The sequence below is a fragment of the Protomyctophum parallelum genome, assembly GCF_964188405.1.
Source record: "Protomyctophum parallelum genome assembly, chromosome: 9".
NCBI classification, from domain to species: Eukaryota; Metazoa; Chordata; class Actinopteri; order Myctophiformes; family Myctophidae; genus Protomyctophum; species Protomyctophum parallelum.
The window spans coordinates 27,851,862-27,878,363 of record NC_139706.1 but is presented as its reverse complement, the minus strand read 5'-3'; the positions used below and the strand labels follow the sequence as shown (position 1 = coordinate 27,878,363).

Below are 26,502 nucleotides of genomic sequence, written 5' to 3'. Positions count from 1 at the left end.
ATACATAAGGCAAAACACAGGTCAAGCCATGTTGTCCCATTAGGACTAAGAAAGAGCAAAACACCTGAACTGGAGCAGAACAACTCAAATCTATGGGTAATAAAGAGGAGTTTGTACTTCTGCCCTAAAGATGTGCAGATGTGTGGGGCCTCTGTAAACTATGAGGTGCAGTCACTGATGTTATTACCAAAATATTCCTGTTTATTGACTGTGAGATTTGGCACAGCCTAGTAGAATTTCATAACATAACCAAGCACTTCAGTCACAAGGTTCAAAGACTGGGTTTAATGTACAAACATGGGGTACAGTGATTGGCTCTTGAATTCACAATCCCACAGTGATGGATTCTTGAGAAGGAACTGTTACTTGATATGACCTGCTATGCTAGTTTCAACAGACAGCACCTGACCTACTTTCAAAAGGAAAGTCATGAAGATGTGTCCTCCCAAGAACAAAATAGGTGAAAAGGTTTCACAAGGGTTGAAAACATCACTTTCTCAGAGGAAAGGTCCAAGCATATCTTTAAATCCTGCCCCCATTTTATTACATACAGCGACAGTGCATCAGTTCAAACAATTCCAGTCAGATGGTGAACACGTCAAAGGTTGCGGGTCACGACAAATGACAGGCTCCATGCAGGAAGAGCAGAGTCCCTTTCAGGACTGTTGTCAGTGGGAGCATTACCCTCGCTAACATCAACAAGGATGTTTATATGGAATGACAGGTCTGTGTTGGTGAATGATAGCTGCTCTCCCAGCACAAATGACACTCTCCCTGAGAGTCAACAGCACAGTCATACCAGGTGACAGAGAACTGCATCCTCATTCCTCAGTTCCATCAGTCAGGAATCTTCAACTCAAAGTCTCTATTCAATGACAATGTAACAAAGCAAAGGGGAGACATACCAGATCTTTTTTTATCATCTGAACCGGCATTGAATAGCAGAAATAAAACTGCATAGGCCTATAATTTAAACTGTAAATTCAACAAATCTTGTTGGATTACTTTTGAGTAGTTACATGATTTTGGCATGATTCTATAATGCACATGTATAAAGTTAATTGCTTATGCAATTATTTTGGTCCCTAGATTTCCCAAAACACAGTTCTTGAGCTATTAATTCAAATATTATTAGGCCTATGTATATTATGTATTTATTTATGTATGTATTACTTGGCAGGTTTGCCCATCTGACATATATTTGTTAGACAAGGGAGGACGAGAAGAGAAATATACAATACGTTTTACACAGCGGAGCCTTGCTTAGCAGTCCAGGGTTTCCTTTCAGAATGTGAACCACCATACTTATTCATCTTCTGTGGTTGAGCTAGAAAGATATAGCCCCAGAGAGACTGCATGTGGGCCTTGAGGCCAAGGGTCTAGCATTACCACAGCCTGACTATATGCAAGTAGAACGATAGCTGGAGGGTTATATAATGCTATATATCCATGCACATCCACATAAACTACACGTCCAAGTATAGGGCAACCAGCATTATCTCACACATTTGGTCAGTTTTATTCTTAAGTCTGCAACTGTGATTTAATCTGCATTGCATTCTCACACCCTCTTGCTCAGAGTTTCATACTGACTCAAGACTAAGAGTCATTATCAAAGATATACAGAGGGGTCTGTGTGAGGGAACCATGACAGAAGAAGAGGGAGATCAATTTCAATTCAAAGGAACTTTATTGGCATGAGAAAACATACGTTTACATACTAGCCAAAATGAATGTGCAGTGTGGTTGACCTCTCCACCCATCTATATTCTGAAGCTCTACAAGGTCATGCTTAAACCATGGTACAAGGCCCGATCAGCTCACCCTTTTCCGAGGCAGAGCGAATCCCAGTTTAATGAGCCACATTGGTCCTGTTACAGAATAGGTTCATCCATCAGAGCTGCAAATTCTTTTCACTTTTACTGCAGTTGGCAAATGCAGGGATAAGGGGGACACAAACTAAATTCACCCAACACAACAAACCGACTACACTGTCAAATCATTAATGCTGAGAACTTTACAGTATACAGTCTGGTTTTGAGACTTCGCCTTAAAATGAAGGCGGGTGATGTTTGTCCGAGTTGTGTACTAGAAACTGCTTTCGTAACATTTCAAAAATGCCCTCAGTGTGACTGGTATGACATTAGAATTTCCACATTTAAAAGGTGTTGGGGATGGTGTTGATGTAGCTGAGGATTGTAGAGCATTGGGACCGAGCTTATCATTAGCTGGGTCAATGTAAAAGAACCTGCTACTCACTAAACTGGATGAAAACACGCTCGCAATGCACAGCCAATCAATGACTGCCTAGACACCTCAACCATGACCTGCACTGCATAGCCTGTGACTAAACGCACATGACATTTTTATCACATGTAAACTGCACCATACCTAAGGTTAAACTACAGCCAAAGGAATCATTCCCACCTGTCTCCCTCTGTCTGATTTTCATTTATGCCGTTGCCATTCTTGAGAGTTTGTATGGGTTCCACAAAATGGACAGGTGGACTATGAAATCGGTTGCTTAAGTGCAAATGAATTTATAGCCCTTAAAATAAAGACATCTATATAGAGGACAGGGTATAGAGAAGCCGAGTTGTTACAAATGAATTTGTTTGTCTGCATTCTGTAAACACTCTGCCATCCATGTCCTTTAGGACTGTACTGCATATAGTAAGATTTACGGTATATGATTTGTCCACCATCTTTGTGTTGGAAAGCCTAAGCTGAACATATTCCTATAGCAAAGCTCAAATATTTCTTAAGACAGGAGATTGTGAATTGCTAGACAGACGCATATTGTGTGTGTGTGTGTGTGTGTGTGTGTGTGTGTGTGTGTGTGTGCGTACACGCGCGTGCGCGTGTGCGTGCGTGCGTGCGTGCGTGTGTGTGTGTGTGTGTGTGTGTGCCCACCTCACCCTCACCAAGTAGGATATCTTAGACATGATAGTGAAGTCAGTAGTTAAATTGTGTTTTCCTAGGGTGATACTACTTAATTAACCATACTCGTGTTTAAAACAATAACATTTTGACAACTCAGATGCATTGATTCATTGGTTGTAATCACCTGGCCTGCTTGTATCTACCATCTATCTATCTCAGCATACTTTCAGGAACAATCATTTGAGGTATATTGTTCATTTGTGAAAATTGTGAAAAAACGAAAAGTTTCCCAGCCACCAACAGGCAGGAACTTTGAATTGGGGGGGGGGGGGGGGGGGGTTACAGTCTTTAAATTACTTTTTGCAGTACAGGAAACGCTTTGAGCAGGTCATGGCAGTCACCCAAAAAAATCCCAAATCAGATCCCATTTAAAGAAAGGATGTTTTCAGTATTGTATATTGCAAGGAACTCTGGAGCTCACAGACAGAACTTTGCTACAAAATATGTTCTCCAACACATATAAGTCAAGCAAATAATTGGAAGGACTGAAAAGGGCTTTGAGCCTTAGAGCTTACCGTTGTCTTTCTGTTTTTTGTTCTTATTCCAACGGATGTGCTACGTCGAGCTGTGGGGGACCTATTGTGGCTCCGGCATTCTTCCTTTTCTGATCTTCGGAGGGCTTGGCTGTTGACGGATGGGTTTAATGCGGTCCTTGAATCAGCATCGCTCTGCAACAACAGGACAATAATCAACACTGGACCCGTCTCTCTGCCAGAAGAGACCAGGACAGGATGGGCTCTTTGGTGGCCAAGGGAAAAGAAAACAAGAGGCTGAGGTCAGCGGCTGGGGAAGACAAAATCTCCACTCTCACTTCAGCCTGACAGAGACGAGACAAAGGAGCCTGTATGTGTGGATTGTCCTTTGAGAGGACAGAGATTATGACCTTGTCAAATACCCCAGTAAAGATGTCTTGTCTTGCCCGGTTCCTTAGTCATTAGTTAAAGCGAGTAATAGTGAATGCCTGGGATGGTTATGCAGATGCCTGCGAGGCATGTACCACTCTCTCAACCATTCCTAATGGACTAAATCATACAAACATCTTCCTTCAACACAACAGCCTCTCTGTGTGGTACATACATAAGGACTCCAAAAGAGCACTTTTGTTCCCAAATGCTAACTCTAGCAGGATATTTCATGATACATGCCACCATGAGAGGAGCCTTTTTTAGGGACAGCATTACATGGTCCCAGTTGGAACCTCAAAGCACAATGGCTGTTTGTCTCTGCCATGCCATTCTGACTGATTCGGGTGGAGCACTGGAGACTCTAGTATCACATCTAAGAGACTTGCATCATAAAATGGACGCCAGTCAGTAACATAGTAAAAGGCAAACAGACAAAGCCCATAGTGTCATAGACAGATAACCCTATCCAACAGCTTTAAGTCATACAGTCAAGCTTATGACTCATGAAAGATCAAACATGTCCAACTCCGAACCATGGTTTAACCACTTTAAACCTGGCATCCCAATTTTGTCATGTAGGCCTATAGTTGAAAAGTGTCACATTTTACAAGATCTTGAAGAAGTAATACTTTTCATGTGTGCACCATTTGGTATTACAGTACATACAATATAAATAAGTCCTAAGTGTCTAACTTCCATGTTCACAGTCACAGACTTTGCTGGAGCAACCAATGAAGCTTATTGCTAGTTAGCGCAACTTCATATCAACCACACCACGGGGCAGCTCCCATGAACTGATTACTTCCTGTTCCGTATTTGAGATGGAGGCACAGTGTTCTCTGGGAGAATGCAACAAACAAAGGTTCACGCTGTCTTCTCCAGTTCCCTTGAATGGGCATTCAGGCCGATCAGTAGGAGTCAATAGTGCAGTGACAGGACACAATCTCCTGCCGTCTTCCCACGCGCACACGCTGTGCATTTTCTTTGTTGGAGCACCCAGACAAACTTGAGTCACCTGATGGCCATGATAAAACATTTTGAAAATGCCTTCTCACCTGTTTCTTGCGGACGGTGCTGGGAGTATTGCAGGGGGAGGAGCTGGCACTCAGGGCCTCCTCTATATCCAGGTTGAGCTGGTCCAGTTTCCTCATCAGCTGGTTCATAGACTCAGACCATGGGGACTTGACATGGGGAGATCTCTGTGGAGAAACAAGAAGCACAATAAAGACACTGATCTCTCTGGAATCAGAGAATAACGTTAATTATGTTTCACTTCTGTTGAAGAGCGAGCTAATAGCTCACAGCAGGAGGGACATCTGATATATTTTGTCTTTGCGAGAGGGACGGACAGGGACCAAAATGATTTGCTTTCTAACATAATTTATTTTTGTTTACCTCAAATGTACTTTTGTTTACCTCAAATGTACTCAAATGTTTACCTCAAATGTATGATGGTCTTCAACCATCACGTTGTTGAAATAAGATACTTGATCTAATGAAGCTGTGAAACATTCATTGCATTTCCAGCGTTGTGTGTACCCCATAGTGATGATTTGATTGGCTGGGCACGGAATGTGAGGATAAGAAAAGTAAGGACGCCAAAAGTGATTGGCTGGAATGTGATGATGTATGATGATAAGAACGCCCCTCACTTCACATGAGTGTGAGTTTTTACTATTACTGGCTGTCCTATCCTTGAGAAGAGAGCCGAGGGAGAGGACATTTTATATATCTCCTCTAAAGGAAAGCGTCATTACAATGTGTTGCGTCAATGTTAGCTTGAAAGTGTGGTATTTTTGGCGAGCAACACAGCAGTGTGATGAAGTATACATTTGGCTTAAAGTTGCAGCTGCTGGAATGGTCATGCTAATAACAGGTCTGTGTAATGTACTACAGAATAGAAGGATTCTGTCTGGTCCACAACAACATACCCCCTCCCCCCGGCCTTTATTTAGATTAGCCAATAATATTTTGACACGCACGCACGCACTACGATGGTCTCTGCCACTTCTGAGCCAAAATTCATGTACATGTGTAACACCCAGGAATCGAACTCAGGTCTCCCGCGTGGAATGCCAACATCATAACCACTAATCCAAAGGGATATCCCTATGATATTTGATTTTTTAGGCATCAGGCTGAGGCTGTGAGCCAGTCTGCTACACATGGATATCAGAGTGCAGGGGTAACGCAACATTCCTGCCTGGGGTTCTATTCCTCCATGGTGCCTCCGGCCACAGGTGAGAAACTGGCAGAGGAAGTAGATCTATAGCTGTCACTCATTGCACTAACGACTCCCACAGGGCCCTGCAGTCAAGCTGCTCAAGTCCCACAAACTCTTTTAAATTAGAGAAAGACATCTGTCGGTTTACTATGCTGTCCTAAATTCAAACACAAATGACATGCAAACCCCAAAACACTATCTTGTAAAGTGCAGAAGAGCCAACAGCCACCATGCCCCACTGGCGCAGAAGGAAATGCTATTCAAATGCATTCAGCCAATGCCCAGGGTGAAAGAGCAAATGAAGAGGCGTCCAGGCATGTGTGCCAAACGGAGTATGATGGAATTCCCTGCCACTGGGTTTCACTACTCCCCAGACACCCAGAACATATAAATAGACCGTCCACAAACAGACACAGACTGTGTCTGAAGACCCAGAGGTTCAAGCTCATAAATCAGCAGGATGCACCTCAGTCACCGTGGCATAAATTAACATTGTTGGTTTGCCATCTGAACAGGGCCTGGCAGAGAAAGAAAGCATTGTGCTGCTTGTGTGTGCATGCCTGTGTCACGTGAGTGTGCGCGTGTGTGTGTGTGTGTGTGTGTGCGTGCGTGCGTGTACTGTGTAATGGGGGGGGGGGGGCATTACGTATTTAATTACAATCTATTTAGATTTTACTGCAGCACTAAGGACCAATAATTACAATCCCACTATGGATTCACAAACCAATAACACTGTGCCTTATGGCTGAACAATATATTGATATTATACCAATATTGTGATATCATATTGCCTGGTGTTTTGAATACTGCAATATCGGTATGACATAGTCTACACTACAGGGATTGACATTATAAACGTCCGGCTGGTCTGAAAATAATATTTAAACCCTCCGGACCAGCAGAACCAACAGCACAGACACACAGACCTGTCTGCTGTCTTCACCGGTCTGCACCCGCAAGACAGACAGACAGACAGGTGCAAGCAGTTCACTCCTCAATGCTGCGAGATGCATGTCTTGTAGTCACGTCACGTGTCAGACAAGGAGCCGTTTCTATCATCATTTTCATCTTTATGTAACGCTTTATGGTCTGTCACTTGAAATGCCATCTTTACAGAGCCTGCTTAGAAATATGAATTACCGGTAGAATTAATTCAGATATGAAGTTTATGTTCTTGCTGGTCCATCATTATTGAGATAATGAGAATGAGAATGTGTCTGCATGCGTGCGTGCGTGTGTGTACAATATGGATGGGCACGTGCGCTGTGTGCCTACGTATGTGGACATTATGTCAATTAGAAATTAAATACTGAAGCTCCCATTCAGAGTGTTGTTGCACAGCTACTGAGATTCAAAGACATAAACAACAAAACTATTCATTCATTTCCTGGAATTAAAATCTGAAAATATTGTCCTCGCAGTTCACTCTCTCCAAACACAATCATTCTATTGAAAGGTGTCTTCGGCAAAAAAAAAGAAAAAGAAAAAAAGGATTAAAATGTGTTTCCAGCCTGGAGGGCTCCTGCTTCTGGAAAAGTGGAAATCTGTAAATCGATTGATGACAATAAAATACATTTCTGCATGTGAATGATATACCAAGTCAAATAATAGAGACAGTTTTAGATTACATTTTTTAGCGTTAGTTGACTTTGTTTGGCTCAATTCATAATAGCAATATTATATAATAGCAATTTTATACCATACATGGTATAACATTGACAGGAGAAGAGCATCTGTGTTCACTCAGCACCTCTCCATCTACAGTTGTGTGGCTGTATGTATCCCCACTGTGTGTACTGTATGTGCTGACAGTTCAAATCCCCTGCATACTGCATAGAAGGCGGGTGCTAACGGGAGAGCCGTCAACGTGGTCAACGTACTGTAGATGGCGGCGGCTTATAGACGTTGATCACTCATTTTAGTGACACTGGAACCAGACGAACGGCCTCTGTCTGTCCAGCTGAGGTCAGCCCTCACAAAGGTTGCCAGACCATGGTGTCTACTCTGGTGTCTATGCAAGATGCAGAAGGGTGAAATCAGCCCTCAGCGGCTTCTGAGAGAAATGTCGCACCCATTCAGAGCCCAACCCCCTTGCATCCAGCAGCCCAACCCATTTCCGCCAGCAGCCAATAGAATCAAACTGATTTCACCCTTCTGCACTGAGCATGGACCCAACAAGAGCTCCTGTCTCCTGAAGATGGACAGAAGCTGCTGTATTGGACTCGGCGAGATGTCATATGACCTCCAATTTGCAAGTTCCACTTTTCGCCAGTAGGTAGTGGCAGCTTCAACGTTGGATAGCCTTACTGAAGCTTGGTTACGCCCCTGGTCGAACAATATCATATCCAGGGGAAATACATGTGGCTTACTCATGTGCGACTGCGAAGACAAAAGCCTGGTCACAATATGGCATAGAGTGCATAGCTGGAAATGTCAGTCCGGAACATCCGTCAGATTTATTTCCCCCGGATACAATATTTGTCGACCAATCACAACACTTATTTCATACACGGAGAATGTAAACAGATTTGTTAAAGCGTCAACGTCATTTCCTTGAGCGGTACTTAATCCGTCCAAATTCCATACTTCCACCCAAAATCCATACTTCCACCCAAATTCCAGCAATGCACTCTACAGCACATATTGTGCCCAGTGTGCTTAAACCCTGGTCTTCCAGCACAATGATTGGGTGTCGACATTTGTTTCACAAGTTGGTCTGCACCATTTCTAGTTACTTGCAGGGGAGGCCGTGTGTAGGCTGTTGTCTTATCCCCCTGCATGTGTACATGTATTCTTTGTATTCGTAAATGTTCACTGAGGCTTAAAGACAGATTTATACTTTGTCATAGGATGGTGTCACCCGCCAAAAATATTATATTTTGGTGTGCGACACCAAAGGAGTATAAAATAAGCATCAGTCCTTCAGAATAAAACATATGTATTTCTAAGCTGAGTCTGTTTCAGCCCTCAAAGTTACATGGAATTAATGGAAGAGACACCAGTCAGTCCATTGACTTCATCGACCACCCAGGATCAGCTGATGGACCTCAGCACAAGAGGACAAGTGATGTTCCCTGCTTAATCTCCAAGGAATGACTTGAAATCTCAGCAAACCCCTCCTCCTGACCTCTCAGGGCGTCTAAGGGCCTGGGAGGTGGCCTGGGGTCACAAAGCAAGAGAGAGAGAGAGAGCTGCCTTTTGCTGTCACGCCTCCCAGGCGTGTGCTTGACCAGTGTGTGCATAGCATGGTAGACACCGGATCAATGTGTTTAGAGAGTTAGCACTTACCAGCAACCAAAAGCACTCAGTATGACATTTTGCATGTGCTATTCTTATGGCCTCATAAGAGAAGAGCCTGGCAGAATGTATTAACATGTACAACTCTAGTTTAAGGATAGAACCCACACACCAAGCTATGGTTTAGACTCTTTATTGCGACAGTATGTCACATTTTCTATGAAAACCATGGCATCTCCCGTCCGTCCATTAGTCACGCCTCCACATATATGGTCACGCCTTGTGACATCATGCCTCCATATATGGTCACGCCTCGTGACATCACACCTTGTGACACGCCACACCACCATATGTGGCCATATATGAAGATCATGACACTGACTCATTTAACCCTGGATAACCATACATGGAGAAGACTGGATCATCACCAAGATCTGCATATATGGAGCCGGCCAGCAGCTCTACATCTGACCTCAAACCCTTAGATCTCCATATATGGAGCTGACCTGTTCTGACATTCCATGTTGATCTGACCTCATCAAAACCTGTACACTCAAGACACACTCCATATATGGCCAGTACAGAATTAATTTCATATGTTGATCTGACCCCCCATGCCAAAGCGCCAGCGCTCGCCCAGCAGTCTTCCGTCCCACAAACCTACCAGCCCTTGATAGCTACCTATCAATATAGGAAATCGTCAGTACAGACCATTCTACCCATTCAGCTTTTGTCTAACTCACACAAATTGGTACACATTACCTCTGTAGTCACATGATCAAGATGAATCTTTCCTATTTTTCAGATCCCATTTTGATTGTCTATGATTGGCTTTCATATTAATTTGTGGGAGGGGCCAGTTTTGCACAAAATGCCACAAATCCTGAATGCATCTGATTGCCATGGAACTTTGCACACACACTCCCAGTAGGCCAAGGAAGTTAACTGCCACCTCAAAGCACACCACTTCACGTTTACATACATAATTAATAATAAACACAAACATATTTTTTAATTACCAGGATTCCTTGGACGATGACGCAACTCGCCGTATATGCCCCAGCCATTGTGCCAGACTGGATATTCCAAAAGATTTGTTACTACAGATTTTATCCAAAACCTACACAGATCAGTCCACATGCATTATCTATTCCATTTTCTATGACTGACTTCCAAAATTTACAGGCCTTGCCGGGATAGGCAACCCAGCCTGGCGAGTGGCGCCGTTTTCTAGTTAAGCCCTAAATTCAGGCCAACACAGAGGCATGGAACTGATGCCCTATTCTGGCACACATTCAATACAAATCTGTAACACATTCACACCGTCTCTTTTCAGTGCCATCCGCACAAGGTGCTGGTTTGGAATGAAGGCACTTCTGCACAGAATGAGGCAAATTCCAGAGAAGGCTTGAAACTAAAACCAGACAGTACCCTTGATTCATCTCTTCATTGCTTTCCTCTTTCCAGTTCCAACAATTGTGTGAACCCCCTCATGCCATGGCAACCTGGCTGGTATGAGTCAATCCTCTAGTCTAGATAGATGCATTAATGTTATCTTCCGTGGGCAACAAAATGTGAGACTATAACTTTATCAGCGCAAATTGGCTACATTGTGAACCACAAACACAGTGTCTTTGACATGGAAATGAGGAGTTAAGTGTCTGAGCCTTGGCTACGCCACCCACCAAGTGCCACAGATCACCATGGAGGTATCAGAATGTAGCAGTCGGTCATGCGAAAGGGCAAAGACTACCTGGCTACTACAATGCATAAATTACACTCCTGACAGCCTATGCTACAAAACATGAGCTGAACTCGGGCACAAAACCTCAGGGAAATTAGAAGAGGCAAAGGCATATACAGTATATCATTGCTAAAACAAATGATTCAAGTATGAATAGTCAGAGATCAGATCACTATGTAGATGATGCCCTCATATGGCTATTTTGGAGAACTGCATTATTTTGCCAGCACAAAATCAGCCCTTCTTTCTACTACACCTTGCACTTGTAACATTCCTCATTAATGAAAAAGCTCACAACGCATTGCACAGCAGTTTACACTACAGGACATTTGATTGTAGTCATAGATCTGCTATTTTCACAATTTAAAATATATAAATAATATATTTTTGACTATGCACGAAATAGGAACGGCGAGTTGACTTGAGTGAGTGCACACAAAGTACTGATATAGCAAATTAAATAATTCATAAAAAAAAATTATATAGTTGAATATATTGCAATAATATTATGTGTTCGTCACAAGATCGTATCTGACAGCACACCAGCAGCATGCCTCCATAAAATGAGTCCTTCTAAGCTTTTCCCAAACAACCCCTACTCTATTTTACTGTAAGTCATTATCTGCAGTTTAGAGAAGCATGACAGTTATGTGTCATTTGATATGCTCCCTCTGGCCATAATGCACAAAATATATTGGACGTTTGTGAACGTGTTTATGAATGTTTTTAAAGTTGGAACTTTAAAAGACCAATAAAAAGGGGAGGATGAGGTCATGAGATGGATATTATTACGGTCAGGGTAAAGGTTGAGAGAAAAGGACACAGATCAACTTTGACATGTTAAAACAAAGGGGAACTATAATGGGGGGATACATTCTGTGTGACCAAAACGCATTCTGTCAAAACAGTGCTGCTAGCTGAAGGAGTGGAGAGAAAGCAGAAGGGCTATTCCTTCAGGCCCTGTGTTTTACTAATAAAGGCTATTTGAAAAATGTGGAGTCAATCTTACTCCTACACGCTTATTTTAATAATATCAATAATATCAAGATCATGTGATCTGGCAAACAAGTGTATTTTTGTACTAAAAAGCAAAAGCTCAAGTGAGGTCAAATTATTCCTTTACAGAAATATATAGATAAATGTTTCATTGATATGTAAAATTAACTGTTGATCATTTTAAAATGAAAGTCAGCATACCTCTCTACTGCTGCTGGCCTCTTGTTCTGCTTCATAACCACCATTACTGTTGGTGTGCAAAATGTCCATGGACTCTTCTTGAGAACTCATGGCACTTCTCCTCATTTTGTCTCTGCCATTGCTTCTACGTTTGCGACTGACAAGGAATTCCCTGCTTTGAGGCAGCTCGGGGAAAACGTCGTCATCATCGTCGCCATCATCGTCATCGCAGTCACCACCATCACCATCATCATCCTCTAGTGAAGATTCTTCTTCACCATCAGAGCTCTCATTGATGACAATACCCTGGTTTGTGCTGATGGGACAGGTATAATCCGAGAAGGTGATGGAGCTAGGTTTGTGCTTTACGATGCGTGGTAGATCCCATGACCGTGGGCATGAATTAGAGGCCTCGCTGGCGGTTACAGGGAGAGACAGTGCATGTGCACCATCCACAGTAGGTATAAGAGGGAGGACGGAGCAATCTTCATCCTTGTGAGACAAAGTTGTAATGATGTGACCATTCACCTTAGGGTGGGAGTCTTCTGCCAGGTTAGAAGAGTCAGCATTCTTGACAACCTCTACAGAAATGCCAGCAGAAAAATCCTTCTGATACTCTACATTTGGATGACCTTCTATGAAAGGGACAGGATCCGGAATTTCACCATAAGAGTCGTCTACTGGCTTTGGTGATGGAGGAGAAATGCACTGCTCGTGAGATGAGACCAGCAGATTATGGTTCTGGGCAGGCTCCCAAGGGGCTCGCGCAGGGATAAGTGGACCATGCCCATGAGGCTCCTTAGAAAACCTGGGAGCCATAAATTCAGTGACACCGCAAAAGTGTTCCTCTTGCTTGGGAATACCCTTATTTGATCCCGATGGCTCAGAGATTTGGGGTTCAGCTGATCCTTTATTCTCTCTGTGCTCTGGTGAGCTGGTAGCGGGCGAGTCCTCTGTCGGAGCAGAACATTCTGAGGAAGAATCTGGTGTTGAGAAGACCACAGTGGAAGATCCTGACATTGTCAGCGACTGATGTTCCTCCAAATTCACCATTTGAACAGTCTCCATTTCTTTCCGTTTTAAACCTTGTCATAGTTTAGAACGTAGATCCAAAGGCACTTAGGCTTGATGTATTGGTTAGCCATTGTAATCCTATTTGCTGATGGTCAAATCAAGCAGTATATTACCTGAAAAAAAGAGAGACATGAAATACAGCTTACAAACATTAAAAATAACACCAGATGACCTATACATATACTTTATAGTTTAAGCGAATATTAAATAAGGCTACATACTGTTTTCTAACTATCTTAGTTACTCCTGTCAATATAAGAACAGTTTGATCTAAGCCACTAAGCTCCTCCGCCAGCGCAGAGCATATCTGAGTATGTGCTATCTGGCGTGGAGTTTGCTGTGAAATAGAAACATCTGGCTCAGGCTGGGCCGTTCAAGTCTGGATCTGTTTCACGCACGATTGTGGTGACATCACCACACAGAGGAATCTGACTGCTCTTCCCCAGTGGGTGATTTACTATCCACTCTACCATTCATCAGCGCAGAAGATGTCCCTGTCCTACACTGGTTAACATCCCTCTCACCCCTTAATTAAGTACTTCTTTTAAAACACACCTTGGACTGTCTCAGGCATCTGAGACAGATGTACACACAAAACGAGGAGTACTGTGTTTCTCTGCTGCTACACAGTCGGCCTTTTCTCCAGCTACAAAGACTTTTTAAATAGTTGACTAACAAATTCAATTAAAAAGGGGAGGGGGGAATTCTGCCCACAAAGTAGTCGTCTTTATTAAGTTCCGGTGCTCAGAATGATTCAGAAGAATGCATGTACGCTGAAATGTGCAAATGCTTTGGAAGCTGTTTTGCAGTGTGCAAACTATATTTAGGTTTTCCGGTTTAAAAAAAAGTGTCCTGCACCTGCCCATAAATTTTGGATGCACATTTGCACCTATTCATGGTTAAAAAAATAATTTAAACCAAGAAAACTCAATTACAAGCCAAGGGCCCTGCCGAAGTGGATTTAGCCTTTATCATTAATCAACAGTATGTTAGGCTGTTTGTGAAATATACAAAACTAGTTTGTGGAACATTGAAAATGCAATTTCAATGAGAAAGTAGTTTATTTAGTGCAGGCCATACTACAGCCTGAGCCACACACACTCTCTCTCTCTCTCTCTTGCTGTTAAGACATGACAGTAAAAAACTATCTCAAAGAGAAGGACCAAATCTAAAGCTGGAAAGGCTACATGTGAAACTTTCACACAGATAAAAAAAGCATAAATATGCATTAGCAGTTACACAGGATGGCATTACGTCTTTAGGTATATAAAATGCTGTGAGAGGGCCCCTACAAACCCTTCACCCCTTCTAAATCGGAGACATGCCTCCCATACACCATCATGACCCAAGAGAGCCCTGATGAAGGTGAATTTAGTGTACACGAAATTAGGGTGCCTTCCAAGAAGCCTCTCTTTGAAAAGAAGGTGCCATTATTCTCAAATGAATGCAGAGTGGATTTCAATGAAGGCAGGAAGGATATGCAGACGAGAGCTACAGTATATCTCACTTAACTAATTAGGTAATATTCATATATTGCTAATACATAAAAATTTGATCTATCAACTTTCGTTTTATGGGTTTTTATTAACTTAATTACCTGTCGTCAGTTGCACAAGACCTCCTCTGTGTTCTTATGGTAATATTGAATATAATTTAAAAACCTCTTCTAAGGAAATCTTAAGTCAAGATGCGTCATATGTAACCAGCTAATGTAAGTGAAGTTATGATTAACATTTTTAAGTCAACCCTATGAGACACATACTGAAAAAGAAAAAGACTCACCTGCCTTGTGGAAACCAGTTGGTGTTCAAGGCAAAATAGTGGTAGTGAGGTTGGGAGACTGCATGGTTTCTGTAGGAGAGACACAGGGTTGGACGGATCCTGGCAGAGCCACACTTATCTCCCCATAGGCATGTTAATCAGCTATTCCACAGCAAGGCAATCTTGTCATCACGACTATCCCACAGTAACCCCAGGGACGTCTAGAGGCTTCAACTAGCAGTGACTAAACCATTCAGTTTATGCGTAAGAGCAGAGAATGTGTACTTGTGGGGAGATGGAAAAGGGGAGGAGAGAAGATCGAGATAGGAGAAAAGCTAAAAGGGGGAGAGAGAGGGGTTGGTTGGTGGCAGAGAAACGTTGGCACAGCAGAAGGACGTGGTAGTGTAGATCTCCAGATCTTATAAAAGCTGGGTGTGAAAACCAACTGATTTCACACTGCAGTTGCATGATTTACTACTAACGCAATACATCATGGGTAGAATGATGAATGCTGTGCACTGCCAGGATTGGAGAGGAATGTCATATATTTTGGAGATATGAGAGTAACTAATGCTAACTGACAATAAGTTCTAATTTGTTGAAAGTTCTCATTTCCAGGTTAGACATTGTGTCAAATGTATCCTGCTGATATGCAGCGCAGGGTTAGGTTAGGTAAATGAAATGACATTCCTGAAATTCTAAAGCAGTTGTTATGACAAAGCACAAGCCTCACTTTTGATGTTTCAACAACAGCTGACTAAAAGCCTAATAAAGAGATAAGTACTATGTTTTCCCAGGCAATAGACAACAAACAAACAAAACAAAAAAGAACAATATATTTACAGTATGGGAAATATTCTCATTGTTTAGCACACTTTTTATTTGTGTAATTAATGGAATTAAATCTGTCTTGTCCTCCAAATATTGTGACATTATTACTGTGTACACTATAATGTGAAAATACAGACTCCTTTAAATAAGAAACCAGGTTTACAGCAGATCTCTCATTGCTCTGCATGACATAAAACGTGTGCAGGGTCATTAAGGGTCTTGCAGCAGTAGATGGGAGTGAAAGTGAATGCTGAGCATGAACAGTAAACACACTCATGCATGAGAGGGGCATGTCAGAGTTGTTGCGTGCTCATTGGCCGAGGTCTTGTTGTTTACTTTTGGTAGCAGGTTCTCTGATAGGATTGTTGCATTAGGAACACTTTAAGTTCACACTCTGTAAACTGTCCTTGAGTGCACACCGCAGAAAAGGATATGTTCATTCATTTGTTCATCCATCCATTCAATAAGCCTCACACCCCTCCTCACTGCTATGGAAGCCATTGCTACAAATCAAACACTTGGACTTTGTTTGACCTTTAGACAGGGGTGGAAATGAACAGGTTACCCTCATTCACAAAGTACTTTGAAATCTGCCCATGGCCATCTTTCCGTCAACAGTGGATAAAGGACACTTATTTTTACAACATTTCTTAATCTACCACCCTTCCAGTTTAAATCTATACCAGTATTCAAATTTCAGAATATGTTGTCATATGGTGGGAACAAACCAAACCAACAAACCAAAAAGCAACCAGATTGTTAAAAAAACAGCTGGAGCATATAAATCAATGTCAATACTTTATCAAATAAAATGCCAAGCATATGAACTTGAGACTAATCCTAGGCTAGCCACAGTAGCTATAATAAACAGTAAGAATGCCACTGTTTGAAATAGATAAGGTGAATGTGTACATTAGGTTGCATGGTTTTATACGTTTCCTCAACCTTTTGTTCAAAACGAATGACCTTCCTGACGATCTTGATATCTGTGTTTTGTTTGTGCTGCCCTGGATAGTATTTACACAAAACAGACGTTTTCAAATGTCACCTCTCAAAGAGGTAAGCATGACTACTTGCTTATTTATTGAAAACAACCAGATAACTCATAAAGTAATATAGCCGACTAAGCTGAGGGCACATGGGCTACAAATAAGGACAGCCCTCTCACTACCACCAAAGATCCATGGCCATCGGATCTATAAATATGTTCTACAAAAGTTATGGCAATCACAACATGTCATTGTCTTCATAAAAGTGGCCAAAACCACTAACACGTCCTATCATGATTGGCAGTGTTTATTAGTAACAGATAGAGCTGTTTTGAGTTAGACTGGGACTGCTGGTGATTTCTGAGTAATGTGGAGCAACTGTCTGCTATGACAGCTATGTCAAGACAGGGCTGGGGGTACTTGGAGCAAATGCCAAAGCAAACTGCCAGAGATGGCAAGCATACCAACCTGTATGAAACGCCTCAGCACACTGAGTTATTTAAAGTTGATCATGTTACAGTATAGCAAACATTTTCTCTAACATTTTTCTTTTTCACCACCTCAAGTGTTTTATGATTGTTTTTCATTTTTAGTGTTCATGATTATTAATTATAAGGAATTGAAGCAGAGAAGTAACACTGAAAAAAGTAACACTGAAAAAAGTAACACTGAAAAAAGTAACACTGAAATAGTACCAATACGTGATCATGTTCAGCACATTATTATTCAGTCAGTATTTTAATTCCAGCTATACAACATACGGTTTTATGAACGCAATCTTGCAGAAGATATTTATATCCTGACAAACTAAATTAGTGGTCTTGTTTATTTTTTTAACTGTACACTGAAGTGTGTCAACAATATCACATCAATATCAGGTGGACAAAACTGTTACTTCACAAGCTCTTTAAATCAAAAATCATTGTTTACATATCACAGACTTTACCCTCTTCTGGGCATGACACTATAGGTGAAAAATGTGTTTCATAATTCCTCACACATGTATGTATTTTTTAGCAAAAATATCAGATCTACAAGCTCAAAACATACAACGTAAATCTGTTGTGTACTATTCACGCTACTTTTGCCAGAGGATAAAAGATGAAAAAATCCCAACTGAAATAGAGATTTCTGCCCGACAGTGCATGAAGAAAAACCCATACTGAACTGTCATTTCCCCACCTTCCTTCCCTAATTTTTCTTGTCTTATCAGTGGTATCTGCATAGCTGTCAGGACAGGAGAGAAGTTTTAAGTGCCTGTGGTCTATGGCACAGTGAGATTAAAGTGAGGGGAAGAGAAAGAAGCCAGCTGTGTTGCTGAAACATGTGGCTGTATGGTTGAGGGCTTGCCTGTCAGCAGCAAAACATGTTATTGCTGCACACAGCGTTGAGTCTGTTGAGCGAGGCAAGAGTGACAATGTATATCTGAGCACTGGTGAACAGATAAAGAGATTTAATCTCACATCTATATATAGTATTGACAATGCTCAAATCTCATCTGTTCCTGTGACATAGTGCTATACTTTCTATAATATGTACTCTGTACAGCCATAGTGTGAAAACAACATTCTGCAAATGATAGTCAGTTACACTTATGTAACACGTAACAATAGTGTTTACCCAACCAGCAAACACAGATAAGTACAATACAAAACCTAAAGATCGTTAGTAAACATTCCAGCAATACCTCCGTCTGTCTCAATATCCCCAATGCTCTTCAACTCTCCTGCAGATTCCCAACATTCCACAGACCATGGGCAGATGTTCTGCATTATCTCTTCTATCTAGTCTTTTTCTGTCTGTACCCTGTAACCTGACCAATCGCTCACTGTAGAAATATCATAGGATAGGGATAAATAGTTAAATACCCATATACTACTACTAGTAGTTCAACTTCAGTTATCATTTTATCAAGACACAATGGTACTTTTACTTACTATGAAATAATTACCGGTACTTGGTAGTCTCCAAACAATATGCCACTTTTTCCCAGAAGACAATATAGTTATATCCATTTACTACATCTATTATTGTCTCCACTCTCCACCAGGCCGAAGGCATGGGGAGAGAGTATGTTTTGCACTCCGTCCGTGTGTCCATCAATGCCAAACTTTGCACACACACTCCAATGACAAACCTCTGCCCCAATTTCTCCAGAACGGCCTGTTATAGCGCCACCAGGAGACAGATTTACACATGTATACCTATAACTGCACCGATCTGTGTGAAACGTTGCATGCACACTCCTAGAGGCCAAGGAAAAAACTTTGACTGTTATTACTCCAGATTCTGTCCAAAAACCCCGCAAATGGTTACACAGTATCTCTATAGTCATGTGCTCAAGATGGATCTGTCTGGTTTGCAGGATTGGCCCGTTTTAAACAAAAACCCTCAAATCATGAACGCAGCGTGCAATTTACGATTTTCTTTTTCTTTTTTTCTTTCCTACTAGGCTGAGGAATAAATCTCATCCTTTTCACACACATTTTTGCAAAACACATTTTTGGAACAAAATGCCTCAATTCCTCCACTTGCCATCAAAAGGCGTAAGAAGAAATGGCACCCTTTTCACACCTATTATAGCGTCACCAGGAGGCCACAATAACCTCACCTGACCTGGACACCTGTGCCCTAAGGGTTACAATTGGGACGGTAACAAGTTGTTCGCTCACACTCGGCCACAGTTCAGCTGGGCAAGTCATAGACCGTGACATATGTGGCTATGCGGAAGTGCCGTTTACGCCTGTGCTTTGTCGCCGTGATACGTCACTATATTGACCTCTACAATTATCCAAAATCTTACCAATACATCTGATGTTATACAATAAATACAGTAAGTATCTTCAATTATCACGATTACTTGGTCCTGTTCTTATATTGGTTACAAAAATCCAACATATTACAAATGATTGGATCTCTGTTACTAAAACTGAGTTACAAACAAACAGGTTGTCGAAATAGAAATTTAAACTCATGTGAAAATGTCTTGAGGGTTCAGTAATATTTGAGAGGGAATTGTTTTTCCTCATTCATATTCATCAAGGCGATTGTATATCAGTGGCTTGTGACACTTTCACCATGATGAGAATTTTCTTGAAACCAACCAGTCAACCGACCAAAACGCCCGCGTCCGAAACGGTTGAAAAATGACAGAGTTACCGTGTGGGGCTCTACTGTACTGTACAGTACTGTCACTGTACTGTACTGTCTGTCACACCCGCAATCATCATATATACAGTTGATATGTGTGTGTGTGTGTGTGTGTGTGTGTGTGTGTGTGTGTGTGTGTGTGTGTTAGGCTGCAAAACATCGACACTTGGTTGTGAAAACCAACCAAACACTATTTTCATACTCGGACGGACCCAGGCACCACTCAAAAACTAAAGCAAATGCTAAAACCTGATGCTTGTGTTTGTCACACATCAGCAGTCTCACGTGATTCACAGCACATTAGGTAATAGCTTCCGAGGCATAGCTTCCCAAAAATGTGTGACACCTAAGAGGAAATGTGTCTATTCCACTGAACACAGGAGGAGAGATGTAAACATTGACTAAAATGATAGTAAATTATACTACTGGCCTGTCATCCAAGGGCCCCTCTCCCCTGCTTGTCTGTGATTACAGTCAGATGGTAACAGGCGTGTGGCTGAACAGCTGGGCTTTTCATGCAACCCAGAGACTGCCTCAAAGGGATAAAGACAGCACGCCTTCACTAGTGAGCCATGGGACATTACACCCAGTGCAACTGCAAATTAATTCACCCCAACAACAAGCCCTATCCTCACCTGCTGTGACACGCTCTGCCAACACTTGGAATAAAACAGAAAATTCCTTCCGCTCTTTAGTTTTGAGGTGGAGGGTGAGAGGGAGTCAGTCGTTGGGTGCTTCTGGGTGTTGTGATTGTGGTGTAATTGACAGGTATGTTTGAATGTGATGTCAAACATAACCCCACAGTCCTCTTGTACAGATCGGACAATGTTCACATCCAGGAATGTGGAGCAAAACACGCCAAGATGACTCAGAGATGACAGACTATATATTAATTTGGCAAATCTGTACACAGTGTGTTGCTGTTAAACATAAAATTGATTCCATTGATTTTTTTAACCAGAAGTGGCCCAACATACGCCGAAGCTCCAAATGCTATTGTGGCCTTTTTTTTCCTCTTACTTATTTGTGACTTATTTGTGACTGACTACAGCTCTGTCCCCAGTCACAAATGTTTGTTTGAAGCCATGACATCAGGAAAGACTTATTTCTTCAGGCTTAAGGCTATATCTTTTTAAATAGTTATACCCAATTACCTACTGTAAAATAAAAATATCTATACCTTTTAAAATAGTTCAAATAGCCGATCTACAAGCTCATAACATTTCAATGTAGATCGGCTAGGTGAACTATTTTAAAATACTCATGCACTGAGACATTATTGTTTGAAACTTGAAAGCACCTATCTTTTGCTTGATTGATTGATTGATTGAATACTTTATTGAAAATATATTTCAAAAGGATAAATTCACAAGAAAGCTGTTAGGCTTGTATCCATTGTGGTCCTCTTGGGGAAAGGGGAAGGGGAGCAACAGACAATAACGGTACAATACCGACAAAAACATAAAACAAAAAACAGGACAAAATTCATATAATCTGACCAATAAAACTGGATTTCTTTTCTTTTTTCCCCTTACTTTTATTAATGTTTTTTTCATTTGTGCCATTTATCTATTATACACTATATTTACACTATGTTTTCGGCCAACCATCTTTTTATGTATTTATATAGTGCTATGATTGCACTATGTCATCTACACTATTATGTTTTTGACTACATAATATAAATCTGAAACATAGAAAAAGTGATCCTTGGAGCGCAGGCCAGTAATGTTCATAATCCAGATATAGGCCAAAATGAGAATTGTCCTGTTATAGCGGCACCATGAGGCGCATTTGAAAAATGTAGGGTGTCATTTCATCCTTGGCATAGTAACAAGGGGTAATGTGCGTGCATTCGTGCAAGTTTCACGCCAATCGGACGCTACATTCATGATTTGAAGCATTTTGTTCGGTACAAACTTTAGATGCCCATCTTAGCCAATCAGAGAAAAAAAATCGGACAAATCTGTCTTGATCACATGACTATAGAGATAATGTGTATATATTTGCATAATGTTTGGACAAAACCTGTAGGAGTAAAACTGTTTTGCCAAAGTTGGCCTGCTGGTGGCGCTATAACAGGGCAATGTGAAAGATTTAACCACATTAATTAACCACTTACCCCTGGCATTGACATTTTGGGGATCATTATTGACAAAACCTAAAATCATTTTAATTAATAATTTTCTTTTTTTAAATAGCAAAAATAGCAGATCTACAAGCTAAAAACGTGTCCCATCGCAACGCCATTAGATCAGCTATTTTCATATTCCCGAATAACGAAGTCTTGCAATAATAATAATAACTAGAAAAAGTGCCCTTCCGGGCACAGGTCTCCACCAGGTTATCCACAGATCCGTGCAGTTAGAGGTAAAAACACTTTTCGGCCAGTTATAGCGCCACCTTGAGGCTGAGTTGAAATTGTTCATGTGGCATTTCGTCCTCGGCCTAGTGGGAATGTGGGTGCACAATTTCACGGAAATCACGCGATGTGTTCATGATTTGCAGCATTTTGTTTGAAACTGAGCACTCCTGTGAACTTTGGAAGCCAATCTTAACCAATCAGGATGGAGTCTGATAAATCTGAAAGACCCGTTTCGTTGAATGGCTCTAGAGAGACTGTGTACCAATTTGCGTGATGTTTGGACAAAATCTGTAGGTGTACTGTGCAAAAACTTGTTTTGCACAAAGCGGCCTCCTGGTGGCGCTATAACAGGCCGTTCTGGAAAGTTTGGGGCAGAGGTTCATGGTTGGCATCCAGGGAGTGTGTGTGCAAAATATGGCATCGAAAAACTTGTTTTGCACAAAGCGGCCTCCTGGTGGCGCTATAACAGGCCGTTCTGGAAAGTTTGGGGCAGAGGTTCATGGTTGGCATCCAGGGAGTGTGTGTGCAAAATATGGCATCGACCGGGTTAACGGTGGCCGAGACTAGCTGTTCACGGACACACGGACACACGGACACACGGACGGACACGCGGACGGACGGAGTGCAAAACATACTCTCCCCACATGCCTTCGGCCTGGTGGAGACAATAAAACATGTGTAGATTGGGGTTTTGGGGGTATTTTATGTGTATTACTCCTAGACCTAAAATCAGCAGCCTCAAGCTGCTTCAGATCCAAACTGAGCTGTAATTTCAGCACACCTACCACTGTATATCCAGACTCACTATCAAACTAAAAAGTTATTTCTGATATATTATATTTAATATATTACATTATATTTATGATGCTTATTTGCATGACACTGTCTGGTTTGTTTATTTTATAGAGGGTATGCGTGTGACATCATCATCAAACCCGGAAGTTATGCAGGAATACCTACTGACTGGCAAAAAACTACTTTCTGGCATTGACAACCCATGCATCCAAACAGAAAAGTCCTATCTGATTCCATTAAACAATGTTAAACTCACTTTGCATGTTGCTTTGCCACTCGATGTGACATTCACTTTGAGCATGCGCATACCCTCTATTGATGTACTTGGGCGGCTATAAAATGGATTATGAGATAGATAAGCAAAATACTTACAAAGAAATCAGTATTTTCTCTATTAATTTTCTTTTCTTAAATACACTCTGAAACAATTAAAATTACATTTAGCTCTTTTTCCATTTAGAAATGAGAGACCCTCCTCCCACTGTGAAATTCTCATTAGGATCAATTAATTCAGTAATTGATTTTCCTCCTCTAATCTTCACTCTGATATTAAACAATTTCTCTGCTGCACCTGGGACCATGCTTTTGCCCGTTCTCTTATCTGCCCCTCCCGACACGCATGGTGACTGACTGACACACACACACACACACACACACACACACACACACACACACACACACACACACACACACACACACACACACACACACACACACACACACACACACACACACACACACACACACACCTCTCATGGGAGAAGCTCATGGGTCACACACAGTAAGCCAGACTGTGACCTTGACCTGCCTGCCAGCAATGCAAAGAAGGAGGCAGATGGGAAGGCAATATCACAAATAGAAAGATACCGTAGGTAAACAATGACAAAGTCAGAAAAAATACTGATAAAATTAACAACTACAGTACCACGCTGGGGTGCACACGTGCTCCAATATTTCTAGAATTACAAGAGTGTCTCTCTCTCTCTTTCTCTCTCTCTGTCACACACACACACACACACACACACACACACACACACACACACACACACACACACACACACACACACCTACCTTACGCTTTGATCAACAACATTGAAGTCTGTGGTGGTAGTAAATCTTTCAGCCTTTTAGTTAGATGTGATGACATCAGAAGGAAGCTGATGTGACATCAGAAGGAAGCTCTGCGCTGCCACTGTCCCATCAACTGTGAACCGGCACCACCTCTTTCAATCAGCAACCAAACCCGTCTGCTTAATAGACAGGCTGTTGACTGGGACGGCTAGAGAGGAGGACTGGGGGGGAGTAAATGGAGATGGTGAGAGAGTAGACAAATGGCACTGGAAACCTTCCAAAGACGACTGAGATAAGGAAGTAGTCTATTTGCTTTTCAAACAATATCCAATGTTAACGTATACTGGAAAGGTCACTCCTACTGCTAAGCATGCGTTGCACAGCAACCGTCTATGCAGTTGTTTGAATTACAACATATATCAGATTCAATTTAAAATAATAATTGTTGTACACGACAGATGGACACACACGGACGGACGGACGGACGGACAGACGGACAGACAGACAGACAGACAGGAAGCAAAACATACCTGCTCCCCATGCCTCCGGCCTGGTGGAGACAATTACAAATGAATTAATAATAACATGAGTCAACCATTCCCTACCTGGTGAATCCATCTTCCCATCGTGGAACAGCATTGCTTTCAGTGACTTTTCTCCTCTCCTCATGCCAGAAAGATTTGACTGTGCCAACACAGTACTCATCCTGTTGACCTCTAGTGGTAGACCATCACATTGCAAACACAACATAGTTCCATGGTCCTTACAAGCTGCATCAAGCATGCTTCAAACAAGATGAGTGCACTCTGACCAACAATAGTCTGGCAGCCGACAGGCTTCTTTTGTTTAAAGTGGGAAATTTGCTATATAGTCTTTTTAATTGGCCTAAAATATTGTCTATATACATGTATTCATGAATCCACTTGCTAACCGGCTGTTAGTATTTGGCAATGTTTTATATAGGGGTTTCTTGTGACCCTACCATTAACATCCTATGGCGGGCAAAAATGACAAATTTTCCTTTTGCTTTAAGTAGCATGTGATAGCATCCACAAACTAGGGGGTTTTCATGATTCTGAATCCATTCCAAGCATTAGTTTTGCACAAAATACACTCCTTGGGCTAAAAGCAGCCATAGCAACTTGCCCAAATGTGCCCAAAATGTGCTGACCTCATCACATTTGTCATGATGTCTATGGCCGATTTTAGCCCAAGGAGTGTTTTTTGTGCAAAACGAATGCTTGGAATGGATTCAGATTTCAGAATCATGAAAACCCCCTAGTTTGACATGTGTCACATCCTACTGCCATAGGATGTTAATGGTAGGGTTACAAAAAACCCCTATAAAACAAATTGCCCAATACTTTCAGCCGATCAGCAAGTGGATTCACGAATGTATGTGTGTGGACAATAATTTAGGCCAATAAAAAATACTATATAACAAATTTCCCACCAGTCCACCTCGGCTGCCGGACTAATATGATCTTCACACCGGACCCGGAGGTGTTCAGGGAAGGACAGCTCATCTCTACCATCCGGTTCAAAGATCTCTGGTGGAGCACCATGCACAGTATCCTCAGGAGCAGTGACAGTGAGGGTCTCAATGTCAACTTCTGTCTTCAGTGCAGCACCGTTCCTGTGTTGTACAATAGGTTGGTATTAAAGGCAGCATGAACTTATCTTTCGGAAGAAGCATGTAGGTAAAGTCCACTGAAATGGTAAATAACTACCTCTGTGTTTTCCCCACCAACTGTATTTGTACTCCTGGTCAAACTAATTAAGAAAGCTTTTCCACAATATAGTTGCTGTGTTTTAGTATTCAAGCCGCTGCTAGGCTACATTGTATTATTCTATTGTTATTGGACAATATTACCTGAAAATCTAATCTGGCATGTTTGTGGACAAACATATCTGGATCATCTGGATAAATCAGCAGAATGTGAGCTAGCAACACAATTAATTAAACTGCCAGCAGGCACAATGAAGATTCAAAATTATCCCTCAGCTAAAATTCATACATTTCATACAAATTAATTCATGTACTGTATGAGGAACAGCAGACATTATAGTACATGTGACGATCAGATCCGATCTCACTGCTGATTAGAGTAAATGATAAAAGAAATAATGTCATGGTCAACTTCTAGTTCCCCTTGTCTGGATGAATTGACATGTCAGACCAAATCAGTTTGGCTACTAATACCCGAGTAACATGATAACATCATGAGGATAACCAA

At 41.6% G+C, this 26,502-nt stretch overlaps 1 protein-coding gene across 1 annotated transcript in view; it reads right to left on the bottom strand.

Annotated features, from left to right (window-relative positions):
* The window catches only part of stard13b (StAR related lipid transfer domain containing 13b), a 64,629-nt gene extending 52,027 nt beyond the window's left edge, over positions 1-12,602 (bottom strand). Inside the window, exons 1-3 of the mRNA XM_083772453.1 lie at positions 12,251-12,602; positions 4,904-5,047; positions 3,459-3,611 (exon numbers count right to left, since the gene is read on the bottom strand). Of these exons, the coding sequence (XP_083628579.1) occupies positions 3,459-3,611; positions 4,904-5,047; positions 12,251-12,355 (402 nt within the window). The 5' untranslated portion in view covers positions 12,356-12,602. The remainder of the gene's footprint in view (positions 1-3,458; positions 3,612-4,903; positions 5,048-12,250) is intronic.
* Positions 12,603-26,502: the final 13,900 nt, after the last annotated feature.